The sequence below is a fragment of the Branchiostoma lanceolatum genome, chromosome 5 (genome assembly GCF_035083965.1).
Source record: "Branchiostoma lanceolatum isolate klBraLanc5 chromosome 5, klBraLanc5.hap2, whole genome shotgun sequence".
Lineage (NCBI taxonomy): Eukaryota > Metazoa > Chordata > Leptocardii > Amphioxiformes > Branchiostomatidae > Branchiostoma > Branchiostoma lanceolatum.
This window is the reverse complement of record NC_089726.1, coordinates 1,839,023-1,862,976: the sequence shown is the minus strand read 5'-3', so window position 1 is coordinate 1,862,976 and position 23,954 is coordinate 1,839,023. Positions and strand designations below refer to the sequence as shown.

Genomic DNA, 23,954 nt, shown 5'->3' with positions numbered 1-23,954 from the left:
AATTTGAACTTTTTCCTAAAGCCAAACAAAGTCATAAACATCCATTCACAACTTTTTTTGTCATCCTCCTACCAAACGTATACCGATGGAAACGGAACCTCCACATAAAAGTCCTCCATATTTTCATCTGGCTGTGATATTCCCATTTGGCTAAACCAGTTTATTTCCTACGTTGATGAAGGTTAGACATCCAGGTAGTAGGATACGCCAAAAATAGTTACTCAAGCAACTGGATAAAATTTCCAGTCAGACGTTTCAGACAGCATCCGCTATCTTTCGGCTTTATTTCCTGTTTCTCAGACATTTTTATGTAAAATCTCAGGATATCATGAAAACAGAGCGCTGAGAGGAAAACTCTCTTCATGATCACTCCCTGGAACTGTGTGAAGCAGGGTAAAGACTTTCACCTTTGTTTTCATGCTGGTCTTTTGGGTCAGTATTATTTCTTCAAAGACAGGAACGAACAAATCAAATTAGTGTGGCCTTAAAAACAGACTGTTGTCATCACTGACACAGGGCAAGCCCCGTCACCTCTAGCTGGTAAATGTTTAGAGAAATAAAGAGGGAGTGCGAGGAAAGCAGTTTTCTCACCACCTTCCCAGTGAACCAAAGTCCTCACATGGGCTCCCTGCCTTCCGAGGTGGGGACTGTTTCATTTGGGGGTTAATAGGGGTCGAACTGGGAGCAGATTTGGAAAGGGTTTCAAACTAACATGTTTGGGGCTCAAGGCCAGGACTGTATGTAGGACACCTGCCAGGGAAGTAAAACTTCAGCTTGATGTGTTTCCAAATGCTCGGCTTATGGAGACAAGTACAACAAAGATTTGGCTGAGAACCTTTGTGATGAGTTGTTTTATACCCCTTTTCGAACGGGACGTGCAGTACCCATTGAGCCATCAAGTCTCATTTGGTAGATTCACTGATTAGTGAACTTAGCAAGTTTTGTTATATTTTGTCCTGTGACTTCAAAATAAGCATTCTTTTACATCATCCATCATAGTCCTTTCATAAGGTCATACAAATCCAATTTTGGTTGCTCAACAGTTTCTATCAAGTGGTGAGGGGACCTAAAGTCCACTTTAATTTCTAGGTTCTCAGACTTAAAACACAATGCTGACTGCAAAATCAGCATGAAGCCAGAGTCTTAGAGTAAATTCTGTACCTTGATTTTAGGTTCACCCAGTTTAGGTAAACAAAGTGAAATGAAAATTTTCCTCCCAGCCTTCTAGATCTGTTTCCAAAATTTTACATAAAAATGTCCGAGATCCAAAAAATCAAATTGGTGTGGCCTACTTATATTATACTGTTAATGCAGACATGTTCACGGTGGTTTTATGTTGAACTTTGCGGTTTTCGAAGTAAGCTCTTTGTCGTGAACTTAGAGCCACCGCAAAATTTGTCTGCCCTCCTACCCCCATCTCTTCTTTTCCATTTTCTCCCTACCATGCGCTACAAATTAAAACCATGCGAACTTAAAGGCATTTACAGTAAATGTTTGATACGTACCCTACACATGCCCTGCACACAGATGTCGTTGGTGTCCGGGCCACACGGCGTTCCGTCGATGACCTTGTTCTTGAGCCGGTAGTACGCCGTTCCCGAGGCGACGCGGCAGAACAGCTTACACCGGTCCTTCATCAGGACTGGAAATAAAATGAACAGAAGTTTCATTTATAGTATAATTTGCTTTCTTTTTTTTATTCTTTGTAGTGACCTCTGACAGCAAAATCTTGGCATCACAAAAAATATCATCATAATCCATCTAGAGGTTCTTGAGTTATGCTGACTACAAAAATCCGGAAACACAGACACACACAGACACACACACATAAAACTATATCTCCATTTTTTATGGAGATAATAAGTGTTTCTACTACGCTACAGAATAGTTTCAACTGCTACCACGATATCGGGTCCCTGCGAATACAAATGCGAGTACAGTAAACTTTGGCCATTCTGTACTAACTCAGGTGACCTCAATACGACAACTGCCCCAGGTGCGGCCATAGGACTGTACGGTGTTACACCCAGCTGTTAGCTCTAGCATAGTTTTCCTTTACAGAGATAGAGAGAACTGGATCAAACCAGTTTGCCCCACAGCGGCTTCCTGCTACAGGAAGGTTGGGAGGATGCAGATTCCATGTCAAATTAGTCCGAAACGTCTGTTCTCTCATCCTTAGTTACTGCAGACCCTTTCATCCTTATCTGCCCGCTGCAACAGACACGTCCACATCTGGTATGTACAACAACAAAGGAGACTGTCACTGAGGAATGGTCCAGTCAAGTCCACTGTTGGGTGTGTTGTGATAGAAAGCTGTTTGTTTGAGTCCATCTCCTCAAAACCAATAATAAAAATTGGTCCACGGCGGTCAACAATAAAAATAATGAAAGATCAATCACAAAACAAAAAGGCATGATAATTGTTTGTGTTGTGACAGAGAATTGTTACTTGAAACTCAGAAACAGTTGTCTAGATCCAATCATAGATCAAATGTTTTGGTAGTACTGCAAATATCATACATTCTGAAACTGGTTGAAAATCTACTTGAAATTGTAATAGACAATGAAATCCAAACAAATGAATTAAAAAACTTCAAAACGGACTTTATCAAAACTACCCAAAACCTTGAGGAACTGCTGAAAACCCAGTCTTAAAAATCACAAAACAGTCTGTAAATATTTCCTTAGCAAAATGAACAACTTCCTGGCATTGCCACGAGGACATCAACAGTCATCAACAAATCAACCCGACAGCGCAGGATACAAATATTAGTTGTCTAGATCAAATAAATAAATTGTTCAGAATCTGGTACACTGTAAATTTTGTATTAACTGCTTGAGAATTTACTTTAAAATTTACTTGAAATCCCAATAGATGAAATCTGAACAAAACAACTCAAAAACGTAAAACAGAACTTTGTCAAAAGTATCCAAAATCAGTTAAAAACTCAATCAAACCCCATCAGCAGCCTGAATACCACTCCTGGCATTGCCACCAGACATCACCGTCAACAAATAATCAACCCGACAGCGCAGGATACAAATATTAGCACAATATTTACGCCAGTATTTCCAAGAGGGATGTTTTTTCTGTGCTCATGAAAGTCAGCTGTCACTTGGACAGAAAACAGCCCACCGCAACAGTTGATGTATCGGAGCCTCGATGACAGCAACCACCAAGTTCAGCCTCCTAACAGCTGACAGCAGGGTGAGCTAACACAAGCAAACCACCCAACCGTACACAGTTTTATCTGGGTGCAGGTAAACTTGACATAAATAAAGTCTGGGGGTGGTCTAGGCGTCAGGACTAGGGTCGAACAGAGCCCTGTCAGATCTTGGCAGTTGTTTGTAGCAAGAATGGCATAGAAGTCTTATATCCGTTCTCTTGCAGATTGCTCTGTAAGATGTGTATATGAATCTGGCAACATCTTTTAATACAAAGTCATGTACATTCATATGTCAGATCTTGGGAGTTGCTATTTGCAAGAATAACTCTGAAAACAACCTTTTTTTCAACGACACAGCTTTGTGAAGAGTGTAGATGAACTTTCAATTGGTGTTTCTCTGGCATCTTTTAAGGAATTCATATGTCATGTTCCAAACCCTATCCAGTAGCATAAAAGTTTGGATAAGCCCTGTCACATGTCGTAGAATAAAGACTCTCTTGGGATAGTTGTGGATGTTTTGTACAAACTTCTGTGACCGAAAATCCTGTTGTAGATTCTGGTTAACAATCAGTTCTATTAATCCCTTCTTAAAATCGTGCAACAACAAAAACTTTTGAAATTGCTGATCACTGGAACAACAACTTGACTGCAGTTACTAGCAAACAAACAAACAAACATCTGTGTACCTCCGGCGTACTTGGGGACCCATCGTACGTAGGGCGGCAGGCCGTTGATGTTGAAGTGCTGCCCGTTGAACTTGGCACACTGCTCCTCACGGAAGTCCTTACTGCCGGGCGGGCACTCCTGAGACGGAGAAATTGGATTTTAGATTCACAAAGGCCGGTCATATCTATATATATTCAACTTTATTGCAAGTTCATACCCAAAGGCTAATTGCAGACAAACAAGTACATGGTGATATACATTATGTATGAAAATAGAAATAGTTATCTAGTCTACTGTGAAAGTTCTATGTTAACTATGGTTAACTAAGTTATTTGATGGAGCATAAGTTGCTACCAGAACCGTGTGCCAGAGTGTTACACCAAAGGGCAGTACTGTTATACCAGTTGATAAAATCAGAGTTATCAACCCAGGAATTAGGTGTTTAGAAATTCCTTCTTTCCTTGAACTATTGTGGAGTGGAACTTGTTGCGACCAAGTACAGTAGAGTAATCCTCACTTGAATAATTCATAATTTATATTTTGTATGTTACTAAGCTTTAAACAACGCTTGCAGCTAGATATGCAAAGGTTAGGTTGTGTAATATAACCAGCTGCAGCCACCCTGAAAAGATGGTGCGTTATGCCGAAGGGCCGTTATACCGGCTATACAGATACAGAGGCTGATGTTATGCCGAAGGGCGGATATACCAGCTATACAGATACCGATAAAAACAGCTACAGATACGGTCGGTTTCCTTAGAAGCAACAGGTGCTTGTTGAAGTTCATGCATTCCTCCTCAGTTGTCTTGAGGCGAGGATTAAGGAGGCACAAGCTTCTGATTAGCACCAGGAATAAATGAGACTAAATCATATCCTTCTTCTCTCCTGTCAACACATTCTCACCAGGTAAGGTGGAGTCTTTCAAAACGGTGTCACTGACACAAGGAGGATGGCTAACCAATCAGGATTTAATCAACTTGTCGGTGGAGAAATTGACTGTGGCCGAGTAAAAAGAACTAAGTCAAGGTCAGAAACACATTTCTTAAGGCCACAAATGATTCTGGGTTGATGATACCGAATCGTGGCTATTTCTGCCACCTTATCAGCAGCTGGCATTACCGCACGTCTGCTCAGGAAATCAGGCCCAGGCCCCAACCCCAGGCCCCCCTCCCCACGCACGCACCGATTAATGAAACATTCTGCTCATTTGGAGCCTGGACAATGGGCAGTTCACTAACAGGGTGCACCTGACATACAGTCCTATCAACTCTGCATGCCCTGAGGACTTGTCGTGGGGGAGGGGGGCAGTTATTTCAGTTATGACCTTTAGACTTGTTCTATCATGCGGGAGGGGGGCAGCAGTTTTGCTTGTGACCTTCAAGCACACCCACAGGGGGTATGGAGGCAATGGTTGTACTTGTAAGTTTCTTACATACAAGGAGGGGGCAGGTCTTCAGCAGTTTCTAAATGTGCATAATAGGTATCATTAGGATTTGACCCCTCAAAAGGACAGGCACTCAGCAAGGTATTACATTGACAGGTGTCAACCAAATGTCGACAGGTGTCAATCAAAGGTCGACAGGTGTCAATCAAGGGTCTCACCTTGGTGTTGCAGGACCTGAACTTCATCCTGCGCCCCAGACAGAACTTGCCCCCGTTCTGTGGCCTGCAACAGAAGTTCACAATAGTCAAGTCCAAGCACTTTACAAACACCTCTAATGGTTGGTGAAATACATAATACATTGTCTGAATATAAGCTTAACGTGTGTTCAATCAATCAATCAATCAATCATCCGTGGGCGTCAGGTGCTGATGCATGGAGGATGTAGACATCTTTATCCAGGATGTTTGCTTACTGTAAATATGTCATCTTGAATGTGCTTCATTCACTTCAGACATGGAACATGGTCAGTGAAATACATCGTCTGAACACTAGCCAAACTGTTTTCTTCCTTATGGTGTGTTTCATTATTTCATCCCATTTAGACTCATTACTCTTCCTTCAGCCAAGGGATTCTAGATTTTGTCAGTTATGAGATTTGTGAACACATGCAAATTTTGATTCTCACAAATCTCCACAAAGCAAAATACATGTATTTCTACATTTATATGACATGGATGAAGATGCCATAACAACATAATAGAGACTTTACCATACATGTACATTAAGAAGGTATCAAAGTAATGTTGACAAAAGGCTTGAAACATGTTTCCTTTTAACAAAGCGACTTCTTAAACTGGAAGTGAGCAACTGATGATTCATGATTGAACCTGAGGTTGCAGAAAACCGGAAGGTAACTTTCACTTTGAGTGCAACCTTGACCTTGAGAGGTAACGACCTTCAACTTGAACCTGTGACCCTAAACAATGGTTCATTGTTGTCGCAAGGAGAAGTAAGGCTAAGAAAAACACCTTAACCTTGAGCTTGGGCCTGTAGGAAACCTTTCCGTCTGGGTTAGACAGGCTCCCACTGGGACTTACAAATTGCTCTTGACATTGACAATGAGAAGTTGGATTCGGACCAGTGGGAGTCCAGCCAAGGTCGGGGTGTTGTTCTCCTTTGTCCTTGGTGATTTTTGTGAGTAATTATTTCTGTCTATCCTGTTTAGAGAGGCTGTAATTTTTTAGGTGGGAGGCTGCTATTCCTGGCTGACATGTAGACTGAATCAGTTGAATCACTGGTTTGACAAGTGAACTGGAGTAAAACATTGAGAGCCAGCCTGGATCTCTGACATTTGCTGTTTTGAGCCAAGAGCGCTCTCCACACATCTTAAAGTTTATAATAAAACGGTCAATAAGTCTACAGCGACATATAGTTTAGACATAGACTACATAAGCTGAATCACTAGTTTGGCAGGTGAACTGGGGTAGACTGTTGTCCAGTTCTCTGACTGTTTCTGTTTTGTGAAAAGAGCATCATAAAGCATGCTTTCCTTTAACTTGAATTTATAATAAAACTGTCAATACTTCATGATACAGCTTTGGTTGGTCTAGTGTCGAAAATTGCTAACGCTTAACAATTCCCCCAAAAATCACTTTGAGCGTTCAAAACATCACTAAGTCTTAACACGTAGAAAGTAGAATCCTGTCTCAGACACATTTTGGCCATGATCATGATTTCAACAGTTCCTAGTTGTGTATTTGCAGGCATTGCTGTGTATAATGCTGGTGCCACACATGCAATGTGCAAACTGTAGTAACTACAGCACCCTACCTGAGGGGCAGCCTCGTCCAAAACTGCGATCTTCAACAAGTTAGTCAGAAGCAGCATGGAAAACATGGCAGCAAGACAGTGATGTGGAAAAACACCATGCCTTATTTTTAACTTAACCTGATATTTTAGCCATTAAATCCTTCCGAAAATGTTTACATGAGTACTATGACTCACCTGGGGTTGTAACTTTGTCAGTATTTTGTAAAATAAAAGATCATTAAAAAGTTCAGTGCATTCATCCTAATCATAGAAGACAGTCGTGTCTGTTCGTCACATTTCTCTTACCTGGGGTTGCTGCACTGCCGGGTGGCATGTGAATAATTATCGTGATAGTATAATGGCTTCTTTCTGACGCTGCTTACACACGGTAACTTTGCCAGTATTTTGTACAATAAAAGATGGTTCACTCTGCACCATTAGCATTATAGAGCATTCATCCATATTACAGAAGACAGGGGTGTTACTGAAGACAGTCGTGTCTGTTCATCGCATTCCTCTCACCTGAGGTTGTTGCACTGCCGGGTGGCATATGAATAGTTATCATGATAGTATAATCATGGCTTCTTCCTGATGCTGCTTTCACACGGTATCTTTGCCAGTATTTTGTAAAATAAAAGATGGTTCACTCTCCACCATTATAGAGCATTCATCCATATTACAGAAGACAGCCGTGTCTGTCCGTTGCATTTCTCTCACCTGGGCTTGTTGCACTCCTGCTGGCGCATTCTTTTTGCTATCATGTGGTTAGCAAGCGAAAAAGAATGTGTCAGCGGTTACCACGGAGGATGGCACCCAGGCTATAGCTATGCACCATTACAGAGCATTCCTCACAATGAGGACAGTATTGTTTGTCTAGATCTGTCCCATCTCTCACCTGGGGTTGTTGCACTGCCTGGTGGTGTACTTGAATTGATGCACCTAGAATTGTAACTTTGTCAGCATTTTGTAAAATAAAAGATCATTAACAAGTACAGAGCATTCAGCATTCCTCTCACCTGGGGTTGTTGCACTGCCGTGTGGCGTACTTGAATTGATGCACCTAGGATTGTAACTTTGTCAGCATTTTGTAAAATAAAAGATCATTAACAAGTACAGAGCGTTCAGCATTCCTCTCACCTGGGGTTGTTGCACTGCCGCGTGGCGTACTTGACGCCGCCCCCGCAGGTCCGGGAGCACGACCCGTACTTGGACCACGGCCCCCAGCCTCCGTCAATCTCCTTCAGTTTCGACCGCGCCGACACGCAGTCCCCCTGGAGGCAGAACTGCAGGGACAAAAAAACGCAAAGTTTTTTTATCATGTATCTGTTAGGCTGACATGTCAAGTCAATTCAAGTCAAAGTTTATTGCACAACGATTGTGTGGCGCAATCGGTAGGGTGTTTCGCCCAGAACCGAGAGGTCCCGGGTTCGAAACCACTGCTATGCCCCGATGTTGTGCCCTTGGGAAAGGCACTTAACACGACTTTCCTCATGATCACTCCACCCAGGTGTGAATGGGTACCTGACTTCGGTTGGGGAAGGTCATATTGAGGTCACTTGCTGGCGCCGAATGGCAGCCTCCCAGACCCTTGCGACAGTTCCACAAAGTGTAAGTGTGGAGCAAATACGTATCTGTTGTGTATTATGTGGTTGTAAACCCTGCAGCAATTCAGCACTAGCTGCCATTATTGCACGGGTAATTTCTGACTAATAAAACCATTATAATTATCATAGGTGAAGCATGATGCTTTTTCAAGTAGCTACCTATGGGAGAGAGTGAGTGAGTGGTAGTACAATTCGGCTTTGCCATGGCTCGCGTTTTTGACCAAGCCAACCGTGTCAACCCTACTCTTCTCGATAAGTGTGTTGGGTTCTTAAACGTGCAGAGGTTTGACGCTTGAGGCTTACACCTGAAGCTCAGGTACAATGTAAGGCAAAATACTACTGGCTACTTATATCAATCTAGTACAGTACAAACTACTACAGGATGGTTCTAGGCTATAAAATGCAACATGTAATGTACAGTCAAGGTTACCCAACTAGCCTCAAGGGCTAACCTTATGTAAGAATTAACAAATGTAGTTGCAATCAATTGTAAAAGATACACACAAAATATAAACAACATTTACCATAAACTGCGGGGGGAGGCAAATCAAGCTTTACTGAAAATTCTTCTGGGTTTACCAACATTACTGCTCAATTTTGACCAATTGCTGATTGACATCTTGTATTTTATGGACAGCTGGGAGATGTTTAACCGACCCCCTTTAGACTAAATTACAGTAGCCATCACCAAGGACAGTACTGGCTATCTATGGTCCAAGATATTCAATCTGCACTTTGTTCGTCACAAATCAGTGATAAGAAACGACCTGGTGAAACTTCTCAAACTTCCTTTTTCTCGTTTCTTTGATAGAATTGGGTCAAACACCACAAACCTCAGATGATCTGAAGAAATTCCCACACAGCGTTGACGCTTAATGATGATAAGTTATCAACCTGACGACATCCCTACAAAGCACAGACCTTCTTCAATGACAGACTGGGGCTCTTTGTTCCGAAGATAAATGATTCCCCCATATAATAAACTACCTTTCTTTAATAAGCAAGGTTCAGTGTGAGTGACTGTGGCTTATTGGTTTCTAAATGAATAGGCAGCTGCTGAAAGACACCAGTTGTTTTATGAGGTTCTTACAATGACCACAGTCTGGGCGATGTTCTCACCACTGGACAAGTAATTGAAGATGACACGACACCGACTCTTCCAACCTCGATATAGCCGTCTTGCTGATAATGTTGTTGTGATGACATGATGCAGAGACTGGACAGCTTAAAAATAAAGTTGTCCACACTTTGTTTAACACAAAGTTTACTGTGAAACCTTTATGTTCCAGGAATCCTTTGGGATATGACGTGACATCAGCTGTTCTTGTGTTTAACACAAGAGCTGACAGCTAACACAAACGCAGGCACAAGTCAAAGCCTTAATGTGACTGGTGTGTAATCATTCATCATTACTAGGCTGTTACAGCAACGTACACCCAAATGCTTCAATAATACTTGATTTCATAACTTTTATCAGATGTCACGTCAAATTCTTCAGGATCAATGGACCATTTCAAAATAACTGCAGCTGCAGTGAAGAATGAACATTTACTGCACCAGATTGATATACATGTGACTCTAATAACTCCGTCAATAGTGTGCCATAAAACTACATGTAAGCAATGACTTTATCATCGATGCATGACTTTTCATGACATCATATCATAGTATACACACTAAATCTTGACTGTGTGACTCACCAGCAAAATAATAACTTTTTTTCGAAAATCAAACATTGGACCAAAACACACGATTAGGAGAACTCAGCCTTCCTTTGTTTTCCTTCCAATCCTGCCAGATCTACTGAGTGTTGCGGTGAGAATTGGGCTAGGGGCAGACTATCCCTTCCCTATCCCTACATCACTGTCCATGAGACTGGGCATGAAGCAGACTGCTAGTGCTACCATATCTATCCCAAACATCAATCCTGATAACATGGACTCCATTCTTATCTCTGTAGCTCCTACTAAATCACAGGATCTGTTGTTGTCCTTGTCAAATACAGTTAGCCTGGTCTCCAAATATAATATAGCTGCCGACAGAGTCTCTTTGTCCTCTTACACAAATAGGGGACGAAGAGACTCAGCGGTAATAATAGGTTAGGATACCATTATGAAATACAGAGGGATACCCTAGGATATTTTCAGGTCTTCATTCGCCAATTAGGCCGCTCCATTGGAATCGCTATATGTTGGAATACGCAACTTTATGACTGCAAAAAGTAATCTAGAAATCAAACAGCCGTTCTGGGATATGTTTTCCTTTCTGTTTTAAGCATGTGTTCGTCATGCAATAAAGAAAATGTCACCCAAATCTAACTTTTAGGCCAGACTCTTTGATAGCATATGGGAGTTTACATGCGGGAGTAACACAGGAAGAAGACCATATTAACACCAAGGCTCAGACGGAGATTGATATGAGGGGTTTTGGTGTGATTTGTGGTTCCATGAAATGCAGACATCTGCCCGGGTATCTCGCATGTTGTGCCAGAGGGCAGTCATATCAGCTCATATCAGCTCATTATTACATTCCATCTATGAACGACTGGGCAAGGTTCACTGAGACACAGATTCATGGTGGGAAGGAGGCCAAAGGTCACTTTGGATGACAGGATTTCAAGTCTGTGTGTGTATTAGAGTGTGATCAAGCCTCTAGACTAGAACGTATGAGATTAATAATACAATACCAGCCAGACATATCCTAGAAGGTTCAGTTGGCCAATTTGATGCAAATTTTTAACATTTCTTTAGTGGGTGCCTGAGGAAATCTGGCAGCACGTTTTCGCAGTGAAGTTTGGCCAGGGCAACCTTCCCTATGCATTATCACAATACACAAAGGAAACTTTGTATGGGAACCCAGTCATATGTGTATGACGGAAATTGAAAATGTTCTGAGTGAGGGCCATTTTTTTTTTCTGGTGACCATGAAACATTCCATTTGGTAGGTAGACCTTAATATTGTAGATTATGTTTGCCGTGATCTTATTTTTACAGTTCTTGCAGTGACCAATACAGCATGAATATGTATTTCAAATGCATGTCTACTGTACTTCAGAATGTTCTTTACTGAGAATTCAAAACACTGCATAAAATTCTTCTCCCCTCCTGCCGTGAAATTAAGACCCCATGAAAAAAGATGAATCTACAGTGCTGTAAATGCAGAAATGTTCGCGGTGGTTTATGTTCCAGTTTTTCGCGGTGAACTGTTCCGCGCGAACTTAAAACCACCACAAACCTTTTGCCCACCTATGACCGTAGCACTACTATTGTTTCAAACGCGAACTCAAAACCACTGCAAACACTCGATTTTTTCCATACCACGAAATAAAAACCATGCAAACTGAAATGCATTTACAGTACCAGTGCTCCTCCTTCCCCCTCCCCACACAAACCCAGGATCAGACCAACTTCCTCCCAACACATGAAGCTAATTAGTGGACTTTGCCCTGCAGATCATACTATAATAGACTGACCTAAAGTAGATATTTCTCCACCTTTCCTTACTTCTGGCAGAACCTTCAAAGACTCACGTCGGGCACGACATCCAAAATCTAATCTTAGGATATTGGCAAGACTAGGGAAACTATTTTTGTTCTTCTAACTACTAAAAGCGGCAGCAGTGATTTCTATTTCATATCGTCTGTGATACTTCTCAAAACCGTCACAAGAAGTAGCACACATGTATAATATTGACAACTTTTGGAAAGGCGCAGCAAAGAAGTTACGAGAGCAGCTACTGTAGTACTCAGCATCAGTCTAATACTACTTGAGGTTTTGGTTCTAAAAGAAGTCCTTGAAATTGATAGTCTTGCAGACTTTGACTATAACTTTATTGAAGAAAATCCATTAGTGGCATGCCCTAAGGCAGAGATGTAGAGTTTTGATAATCTCATGTCGAAGAAGCAATTACTGTAAGTACATGTACTTGACACATTTGTTGTCTATCATGACATAAACCAGATAAGTTATACTAACACCCCTGTCCCTGGAGTGATTGGTATCTCCCAGGCTTCCAATAACTTCCTATTGACTCCTGTTGGGCTCCATTAACTCATATGACATCCACCATATGGCAGTGCCATGTGTAGTAATGCAATAGAGAAGGATTACCACAAACTTGATGTATTGGTATTAAATGTCATTGGTTTTGAAAGTCGGTAAAAACATTCTCTCCCACCAATTAGAGGTGACAGGTGAAAATTAGTACCTTCCCAATGGGAAACACTGAAATATGATTGTGCGTCCCCAGAAATTTGTTTCGAGACCCTAGAGAATTTTTCCCAACCTTCAGAAATTTGAACATCAGTAAAAAAAATCAGAACGTCAGTTCAGCCCCATTTATTTATCTATTTTGGCATTTTTGCCTTCTTCATACTGTAAATCTGTGGTTTTATGTCTCCATGTCATGAAAATAGATGAATTCAAAGAAATTTTTACTGTTTTGATCAACAGGACTGCAGTTTTTACAACTTAACACTTGTAAGGAGAAGTAATTTTTATCAGCGCCCAGGGTCCAAAAGTTATAGTTCACGGATACAGAACACATAAACTAACATTGCAACAAAGTGTCTAACGTTTCATCACTTCAAGTCTGTATGTTTGTGTAACGAGTCATGGTTATCTTCCTGTTTTGTTTTCGAAGGCTTGCTTCCCTTAAGGTTAAATTCAGCTGCCAATGTCCTTTCAGGTAGAATGCGCAAATTAAGCTCTTTGTTAAATTTGAGCAACTACGAATTATATGGGACTAAAACAGCTGATGACACGCTACTTAATGCCCTTTTTCAAGTTTAATTGCAAGCCAAAAGACAAGCCACATGCTTGAATCAACAAATCAGCCTGCTTTATGCAAAGGTTAAAACAGTGAAATCAGAGACCCCAGAGGTTTGCAAAAAGGCTTTTTATGAACTTGTTGAGATAAGGGAAGATAAAAATCAAAAGGTGGACAGGCTAATTCAGTGAGATGCGCCTTTAGAACACCTTTTCAGATAACCCCTCTGCAACTGCAAGAGTTTGGCTATAAAAATCATTGTGAAAACTTACAGTAAAGATACAGCCAACATCTCATACATTGAATGTTTTAAATTAGGAAAGTTAAGGCAAAATTTGGAAATGTGGTAGACTGGACTTAACTGATTCCTGACCCTACGGACCAAAAGGTTCCTATCCTTCCTTATCTGAATCTGGCATCAACAATAATTCACGGACAGCTTCCCTCATAACAACTATCCAAACAGCTCCACTTCCTCCCCTGTAAATCCTGAAGCTCAGTTCCACTAATAACTGTCCACCCAGGGCCAGCTGGACATGGGGGTGTTCCCTCTTGTCATTCAACTTTACATGGTCAACTCTGACTTTGACTGGGTACATCAACACCTTTACTAAAAGCTGGTTATAGCAAGAATACTACAGTCACTGACGAAAGACAGCAAATGCTGTCTGAAACATCTGACCTTATACAAAACGTATCCAGTTGTATGAGTAACTTTTGTTTGAGTATCCCAATACCTGGTAACAAGAAGGCTTGTTATGAGTTCAGTTCAGTTCATCCTAGAGTAGGTGACACAGGTCTCTCCACAAGTCCCTGCATATACGGTGTAGCTGCAAGCATTGCAGAATGATGCTCATCATCCTGTAGACCAACATCTTCCTCAATCGATTACCATCTTAAAAGTCAAGAATTTAAAGGACGACCACAATCTCATCCGGCTTCCAGACAAGATATTACAATAAACAAAGTCTCAAAAGGTCTCCTAAACCCATGCAAAATATGTTTTCTTTAAGTAAACATTCAGAAAAAATCCTGTTGCAAACAAAAAAATCATTTTTTCACCAAGGGTATCAAAAGGACTTCCTGTCCTAAATCATCCCAGAACCTGGTATGGTTTGAATCCTTAACTCTAAGCCAAGACAAAACCACTCCTAAGATCCACCCAATTATTCTAAGACCCTGGACACCAATCTTGTCACGGACATCTTCACAGATTACCAAGGACATGGGAAGAAAGGACTGACAACTGTTGGAAAGTTTCCAACACAGACATGTCTCTAACCACACAAGTGTCACAAGCTGATTATAAAGATAAAGCTGATTTCTAATAAGCCCTGACACTTATGGAGTTAATCCGATATATCTGTGGTTTAACCCCCAGACTTTGTATGTTGTGGTTTTCATGCCAATTTTCATGTCCCTGTTTTGAATCTTAAACTCTCTCTACCTTATATCTCACTGACACCGTTGTCTAAGCAGTGCAAGTGGCGTATACAGTCAAACCTGCCCAAGGCGACCACCCGGCCGACCGAGCAAAAACGGTCGCGATGGACAGGTGGTCGCCATGAAGAGGATTCCACTCACATGTTTCCAGGTCGAGGTTTTCAAATACAGTACGTAAATGGATGGAAAATTATGTGAATTTAGACAGCGCGACCCCCGCCAGGTTCAATTCTCATTGACAGAAAGATCCTACAAAAATTACATTTTCCGTTATCGTTGTAATAATTGTATACCGCTACATCGTGTACAAATTTTCGTCATAATTTTGACTACAAAACAATGGCTACAAGTACAAATCGATGCCTCGCAGCGCCCTCCCACATTCACACGTAACATTGAATAACACACACACACACACACATCATCGAAGTTTTAAATTTAAGGCCTAAGACAAATCCCTAGAAAACACCTGCTGGCCGCAGCCTTTTTTGGGGCGCCGACCGCTGGATAGAAGGGGCAAAAAGTTTTCGATCTGACAACCAAAGATGAAAACGGAACGGTGTGATTTCGTGAGCGGTGTGATTTCCTCGCGCCGCCAAGCTCTGTGCGACCGCATCGAAAGGTATTAGTCAGTGCAGCAGAACGCACAGCGTCCAATAAAGGTTTGTGAGATTCATGGAAATAAAAAGAAAATAAGAATATTAATTTTCATAAATAACTAGAGTATTCGTAAATGTTCATACACAAAAGCATCGTGTTTTAGAAAGGCCAGCGGTACGCCAAATCCGGGCCGCCCCAAATCCAAGATGGCGTCGGGACCGAGGAACAACATTTCTCGCCCGATGTTTTGCCCGCCGCGAAGTCATTTTTCGGCGGAGTTAAGTAAGACACAGACACATTTTTGTTGAAAATACAAGAAATAGATAGTGATTTCTGTGAAATCTGACTTTTTGACGCCATGCACTACGTATTCGTTCTGAAAATTGAGTTTAAACCGAACTGAGTTCGCGGTAAACTATAAGATTACGATAGGCACAACAACATTTGTCTTTACAATGTTTATAGGGGGAACGTTTTATTAAAACACTTCATGGAGGAATCGATGCTATAACATTGCTATTCCATATATTTTTGTCCTTATTTTTGTCCTTCAAAGTCTTGAAAACATTTCCGTGAAATCCGACAGCAAAATGATCCGATGTCACCACACGCTTGAAAATTAGGCGGCCACCATGGGCAGGGACTGTGCTCTGTGCGGTCCCAATTCGTGGCGGTCGCGTTGGACGGGTGGTCGCCTTGGGCAGGCAGCTTAATGCTTGTGCCTATGGGGAAAATTTTCGGGACCGAGAAAAAGCGGTCGCCATGGCCAGGTGGTCGCGTTGAAAAGGTGGTCGCCTAGGCAGGTTTGACTGTATATTCTAAACAGTTTTGAGAAGCTAGTTGCTCTATTGCTGCCACAAATCTTATTTTGTGAGTTTCTAAGTCTGAACAACTTTAGTCTTAGCACTCGTCATACCATCATTTATGACGGAATTCTGCTGCATGCTACAGAAAAATTCTAAGACCATCTGTCAACCTTGACAGACACAAATTGGTGGGTCATAATGATATGGAAATGTCCGTTTTGAACAAAATAACAGAAATTTGTACACGGATGACAAGATTTTTTGTAGGATTGTTCCGTCAATGGGAATAGGAACGACCAAGAAGTTTCGAGCTGGCTGGAGCCCAGCTTCTGTGTGGGCTGCTCTGCTGACCAATATGGTCACAAGACAGAGCTGTCCGCTCCCAGACTTCTAAGAGGAAGACTTCTAAGAAACCTTGACTGTCCCAAGAACCAGTTACCTGGTCTTCATGACAGCCATGTCTGCAAGGAACCCTGATGACAAACTTTGAAGGGCGAAGAATAATGGAGGGAGGTCAGGTGGGGTCAAGGGCACGCCCTAATATCCCCTCAAACACTAACACTGTCATACAGACTTAGCCATCTGGTATGGAGGCCTACTCTTGGGTCTGGGGGCTCAGATCAGGCTCTGTAGAAACCAGGGCTTCAGGGTTCAAGTCCCAACTCATACAGTGACAGGAACCTAAAACTTAAGTAAAAGGCTAGATGTTGAGATCATCTTCTAGGTAGGTTCAATCTCTGGCACTGAGGAACATTACCATCAATGTGCAGGTAATAAAACCAGTGGGCTGGCACTGTGGTCTGGTCATGTAAAAAACCGGGGGTTGAGGGTTCAAGTCCCCCCAGCTTACAATCCAGCCAAAAGGTTACATCTTATAGGAAAGTAACTTTCAGTCACTCAGGCAGAGATGAAAGCATTGTGGCTTGGGGACTCACGGGCAGAAACCGGAGGTTGAGGGTTCAAGTCCCGCTTGCTGACAGATCATGGGAATGTCATGTCCAAGACGGAAATCAGGATTTCTGTCAGTCTGCTGTGGAACTAGGTTAATGGCCTGGGGCAACGTTATGATAGCCTAAGCTGCCATTGAAATGGGAACAGTGGCCCACCTGGGCAGCCTCATGATGGATAGGGACCTCCTCCCAAAGTTGGGGGTCGTGGGTTCGATCCCCATTTCACATTCCATGACTCCAGGTACAATAAATGACATGAGAGCAGCTCTCAAGCAACATTTGCATCAAAGTTCAAATTACTGTCCAAGACAAGAGTGTCAAAGACCCAGTGCCTGATAGATCTAGCTTCGTAACATAAATCTCCATTTTACAAAAGAGGAAGAGAGTAAACAGCTATTTCGCTACCTCATAAACATCTCAGCATTTTCTACAAAAGACAGGAATAAACTGTATGGAATGCATGTTGCTATAGCAACTGTTCTGATTCTCCAGTAACCAGGTCAACGACCACCCCTGGCCCTGCCCCCTGACCTTTGCCCTGGGGGAGGGGTCACAACCAGGAAGGACAAGATCAAAGTGGGCTAAACTGGGGGAAAGGTAACAGCCTGGAACCACAATGTTATCCTTTCGACAAGGTCAATGTCATGACCTCTGAATGTGGGAAAGGCAATCGGGGAGAAATCACTGCAACTCCAAACACTTGTCCTCTCAGGAAAGTTACAACATTCCCGTGGAAGTAGCGTCAGCATTGTTTATCGTGTTCTTTATCACAGTAGGCACAAAACCAGAGGCAATTCCACCTAATACTAATCTAATAATCTTTCCATTTCCCTGTCAACACTTTTCAGGTTCCACATCTTTATCAATTTTCGTGACCAGTTTTACTAACAATATTCTTATCCAATCTCCATTTCACTCCTAAGTGCTCCCCTTTCACAAGTTGATCCGGTATTAGCCCCCCTCCCACCACCTTTTATAAGGAATGACCTTGAGACTGACCTTGTTGTTTCCGCAGGGTGTTCCGTCGGCCCAGGGCATGTGCTGCGTCCGGCAGCCCTTCTGGATTCCGTCCGCGTTCATGCACCACAGCCGCTTACACGTTTTCTGCCGGGACAAACAAAGAAATAAACAAACACAAGTTAGTTACACCACAGGCACTTGCAGGTTTCCTGCAAATAGAAAAAATGCCTACCTTTCACCTGTTTGAAGTTTCCTAGTAAAGCGCTGTGAAGCTCTCACCTGGCAGGCCTCTCCAAGTGACTTCCTCGGTTGTCAGAAAAAGCTTTATTCACTTGAGGTTCCAACTCAACTGAGTCACATCATTTTGTTTCCTCATTTTTTAATGTGCAAACACTTATTGGTGTTACCAAAAAATAGAGGGATTAGTGGAAAAAGTATCATAATTGTGTTTTGGACTCATAATATCCAAGAGAGGGTGTGAGGTTTGCTACCTGCAGATATGACTTTACAACATTTCGCATTGAAATCAGCCCTATTTGGCTGAAAGGACTACCCATTTGTAACCAAGGTTGATATTTAAAAATAACAAAAAGGTTCTAAATATATGGAAAACGTACTATAACAAGCCAAAACCACACACCCAGTCGAACATTAGGAAGATTTATTCTTTCAATATAATGGCCTTATCCCAAAAATACTTTTCTGGAGGCCCATTAAGATTCCAACAGGACAGGAGAAAGTGTTCAGGGCACAAGGCTATCGTGTTACAGAGGAGGGCTGGAAGAAGCTGTGTTACTGCAGCCTGGCTGTGCAGGTGTGGCCTTGAGGTGTGGGGGAGAGAAACCACTTTCACTTAGCAAGGTCCTTCCTGGGGCACAACTCAAACAACTCTTACTTAATAGCTTTGCCTGCTCCTTAATAGCTTAAGGTTGGGGGGAAAACAACTTTTATCGAGTATTAAGAAAAGTCTGTCTCAAACTATCAATCACCCTCCTCCCTGCTGAGATAGCCTTTTGGCAGCAAATTTGTACCATTTGTTTTGAGGTTAGGTGGCAGGGGGAGGTTAATTGCTTTGCTTGGTTCTAAACTTTGGTAAGGATTGTTGGCATAACCTGTTACCAGATTCACAAGCACATAGTGACAAGTGCCTAGATAGTACTAGTATATGATATTATATCACACAGAACAGCCTGTCACATATAAACTATTCATATCTATATCTACATATTACTCATAATGCTGCTTGAAGCTGTCCAATGAAGGGATAGCCGAAGAATTTGATGACTACAAGTTCCATTTTGGAGTTAGTTTGCGGAAAAAAAGATTCCTTGAATACTTTGAATCAGGGTTGACAAAACTGATACCTGTCCTCCTGACTCTGCATCTTCAGAAGAGAAGGAGTACTGGTCTCACAAATTCTCAAGACAAAAGTTACTAAAGCAACTGGATATTAAAGTTTTATAAATCAACTTGATGCTTTAGAGACTTTTGTATTGACTATAATCTCATAATCATAACCTGAATGTCTAACCTTCATCGAGGTGTAAAGAAGTGGTTTCTCTTGATTGTTTATTTGAATGGATCATACCTTTGGGGGCGTGTCTCTCTCTACATACCCATTATAAACTTCCAGCCATCGGTTAACCATCACCTGCGCTCTAAAACTGGGAGAATCCCTGCAAATTTTCTTAATAGACGTCTTATCCTGCTAAGTCCTTCTTAAGTGCAGCTCTTAGGGGTCCTTTGAGAAACATTACCAAGATTTCCTCCCAACAAGGCGGAAAATCACTTTTACAGACTTCCAACACAAGGGGGATATTCAGGCACAGCTAGGAGGGATGGGGGGGGGGTGCTTCCTGGGAGGAGAGGTGTCCAGTTTCAGACCACTCATCGGGAGGATCTTCTGAATGTATGGACCGTGAGGAGAGGTCTGGCAGGTATGGACACTTAAATACATCTTAGAGACGTTGTCTACTTTTCAGCAGTGGCTGCTCCAGACTTTTAGACTTTTCTCTGCTGAAAATATAGAACCTTGCAGCATCCTCATTCAGAATTGTTTTAAAAAAGATAAATTGTCAAGGAAATTAGAAGGAACAAACTGTAATGAGAAATCTTGTGTTTTGGGCCTTACTAGAATTCATTGCTTGAACAAAACAAAAAAGTGGGTGACCACAAAATGTCCTTTGATGAACCAAATGTTTATTCTATTCTTCTTCCTTTTCCATTTTCTTAATGTTTCTCTCCTAAAGATGTTTGAAAAACTTGAGATTTACTTGACTTTGCTGTACATAATATTTTCCGAGAAATTCCAATCTTCAGCATACTACATCTTCTTGTTCCTTCGCTGCAAATGTTTGAGAGTATGTACATGTATGAACAAAAAACTTGGTCAACTTCGGTTCACAGTACTTTAAGGGAACCAGCACTCCCTATGAGATGAAAGGAATCTGGTGTGAGACCTCTCCTTGCTGTTTCTGCCTCATGAGTCCCCCACCAGGGTCCTTTAGAGCTCCATATATCTCACATGTGTTACTGTTAACACTCTTTTGGAAGATACAGCCTGGAGAGAGAAGCTCACTAATTGATTCTCCAGGCTGTTTCATGTACATTTGGTTGGGTAACGCTAACAATAAATTGTCTGCCATGATTCTTTCAGTCATTTGTGTGAAAATATGTTGTAATTTCCCTGCAAAGACTCTCAATAGTGAAGGAATGTATTTTCAAAAGGTTATGTTGTATTAAAAGTTATCATGATTGTACAATTCCACACACATTAGATATTATGATTATGAAACTATCTTATTTTTCAAAATCAAACCATATCAGGTTTATCCAAGTTAAGAAATATCTATGAAAACCTTGTTAAAACAATATTCTACTGAGAAATCTACTACCTTACCTGTTTAACATGTTATATTCTTATCATTTTGCCAGCAGTTAGAACTTAGATTCTAAAAAAAAAGCACACCAGTTTAGTCTCAACGCATTCTTTCTTTAAACCAGCATTCTTGGTTTTACTGTTGCCTCATGCAGGTGGTACAATGATTGGGGGGTTTGATCAGGCATTATTTTCACAGCAAAACGAAACAGCAGGGGGGGGGGGCAGCTAGCCCGGGCACCATCTTTTGCTTTGGTCTGCTTCTGATATTGCTATTCTGAAAACAATAAAGGTGCCTTTACAAATATCTAGTAGTAGGAATTGGTCAAAATAATAGGGAGAATACTTTGCAAGAGAAGTGAAGCTTAGCCCTTATTTTGACCAATTTCTACCATCAAAGCACTCTTGACAGACTATCAAATGTCCTTCACAGGAATCTTTGGCCAGAATCTGACCAAGCCCACTGATTGGCTACTGACTTCCCAGTTGCAGTTGAGAACCAATCAGTGGACAGATAACCAACCAATCAGCATTCAAATGCCAAACGTTTGAATGTAGCATGGTACAAGTGTTCTTGGTTGGGTAGTAACCTCAGAAGCAGACATAAGAAGATGGTGTCCAGGCTAGAAGGGGGGAGGGGGCGGTCTCCACACGCCTGTGTGGCCAGAGATGCATACATCTCCAAGAGATGAAGAACATCTCCTAGATCACTATCCATCTCCAGTACAACAGGGTGTGGGAGGGGGGCTGTTTCCCGCTAACTGTGTGGCCTGACATTTCCACAGACAATTCTACATTTGATAATCCAAGCAGCAGGTCGTTAAGGCCCTAACGAAGCCATAATGCATTTTGGGAAGCTCATAGTGCATTGGCCATCAGAACATTTTAGAAAACGTGTCAAGTATGAGCAAGTATGGCATGCATGAATTCCAATTTCACAAAAGAGTCAGTGATTGTTTTTCTTGTATGTTTCTTAAGTTGTTTTTTTTTGGTGCAGAACACAGAATTTTGTGATTTTAGCATTAAAACTTCTCAAGTCCATATTGCCAGCAAGTGTGGTTCACTGCTACTTTAGATTAAAGAGACAGTTGCAGGCAGACCTGAAACAAGTGAATCGTTTCGGCACGACCTCAACTTGGCACCATCAGTATCAGTTGTGGAGAGTCAGCCACCACAGTAAGGGGGAAACCTGGAGGGTGTGTTAGGGAAATATCAACCCTCGGATGGGGGGAGGGGGTCTTGGGGGGGGGGACCAGATCGGTCTCTCACCTGCATGGGGGTTGGCAAAGTTTCCTGAGCCGCCGTTGAGTAGTAAGCCTGGTGGAACATGGGGAAAAACAGAATATAGGCGGAGCGGACTGACAGTACAACACTACACACCTAGCCTCCACCAGGCCTTCCCGAGGGGCCATGGGGAGCAGAATTCAGCAAAAACAGGGTTAATAATTGGCCGGGAGAGTCTGACAGCGGCAAGGGTAACATCTCTAAAGTGATCGATGAGCGGGGAAATGTTACCCCATTGTGGCCGAACCCCCTGGCAAATTTCCCCTCCCCATTTTGCTGAATTTACAGCGTGGTTACCCTGGAATCAAGAGCATATGTACCGGCTCGCACTCCGAGTTACCCGGGCCTACCCTTCCGCTCCCCCCAAAGATCTACCCCGCCCCACTATGGGAAGTGGGGCGGGGTACGTTGTCGGGCCAGCGGGAGGGTAGGTCCGAGGAAGCTCCGGGCACGGGCCGGTGTAGGTCCGGGGATGCTCGGTATAATTGCTCTGGATTCCAGGGTACAGCGTGGTTGGTCTGGTGGAGGCTACTACACACCTGCAAAGGGAAGGTAGAATACAGGCTGGCCTGTCCAGAACAACAGTTCAGGAAACACCAGGACGTATTCTGCTGGGTTATGCCAAACTACAGCGTCGTACAAACACGAAGCAAAATAAAAGAAAAGAAGCAAGGTTGGCTTTATACAGTACAAATATATCTTCTGACATATACTTACCAGAATATCTTAACATCAAAATTAAACTTTTATTTTACTATGCTGAAACTCAGCTGAAAAAAATATGTTCATTTGATTATTAAATTGATGCAATTAAGCACATTGGTTAACTTATAACTTGTATGTGAACATGACATGTCAAGGTATATCAAAGAGTGTTTTACAGAACTTTATTTGTATAATAACTATTAAAAAGACAGCTTAATTCTATCAAGCTATCAATGTAGCAACAGAAAACACTGTTTATTTGCCTATTACTTGTCGACTGTATTTCTTGTTGATACAGTGTACCCCAGCAGCCTTTCTTTTGTCTCTTTATTTTGCATCGTTCACTTTTGACGCGGCTGTTTATGTTGTAGTGTAAGACCTTGTTTTCTGTTTATTTTGTAGCGAACACTTTGTTTGGCTTCCACTATTCACACTTTGTCTTGTTTGTTGTCGTTGTTCGGCGGACATTGGTTAATTGGTTTACTCTGCCTCACCTCTCGTGAGGTGAGATGTAGGTGGCTACAATAGGGCCGGACTGACCCATTGTGTTAACCTGAACCAGGGACAGGCTGCCTTAATTAAACATGGGGCACTTCAAGTTTGGAAAGACATCGGATATTTCGAACATATGAAATGCTTATAACCCTAAAATACATGACAGGAAACAAAATTTGATTACTAGGAACAAGAACAAAACTGTAACTGTGCTGTTCTTACCTATAAAAAAACTTAACAGTACACCCTGTAGCAAGTTGAAACATATCACTTCAAAAACAGTGCCCTTAAATTTAGAAAAAATTCCAAATCTACCGTGATCTGCAATTCCATTTTGCATTGTTTTTCTCCAGTCTACAGTAGATATATCATGTAACCTACAAACAAGGAATGTATTGGTTTCGCCCAGCTTTGTCTAAGCCTCAAAATTTCCAGGA

General features: G+C 41.9%; 1 protein-coding gene across 1 annotated transcript in view; it reads right to left on the bottom strand.

Annotated features, from left to right (window-relative positions):
• Positions 1 to 23,566, bottom strand: part of LOC136434630 (A disintegrin and metalloproteinase with thrombospondin motifs 9-like) — a 99,991-nt gene extending 76,425 nt beyond the window's left edge. The window contains exons 1-8 of the mRNA XM_066427543.1: positions 23,517 to 23,566; positions 22,703 to 22,856; positions 22,303 to 22,350; positions 18,195 to 18,299; positions 8,163 to 8,308; positions 5,435 to 5,498; positions 3,853 to 3,970; positions 1,506 to 1,642 (exon numbers count right to left, since the gene is read on the bottom strand). Coding sequence (XP_066283640.1) covers positions 1,506 to 1,642; positions 3,853 to 3,970; positions 5,435 to 5,498; positions 8,163 to 8,308; positions 18,195 to 18,299; positions 22,303 to 22,350; positions 22,703 to 22,856; positions 23,517 to 23,566 — 822 coding nt within the window. The remainder of the gene's footprint in view (positions 1 to 1,505; positions 1,643 to 3,852; positions 3,971 to 5,434; positions 5,499 to 8,162; positions 8,309 to 18,194; positions 18,300 to 22,302; positions 22,351 to 22,702; positions 22,857 to 23,516) is intronic.
• Positions 23,567 to 23,954: the final 388 nt, after the last annotated feature.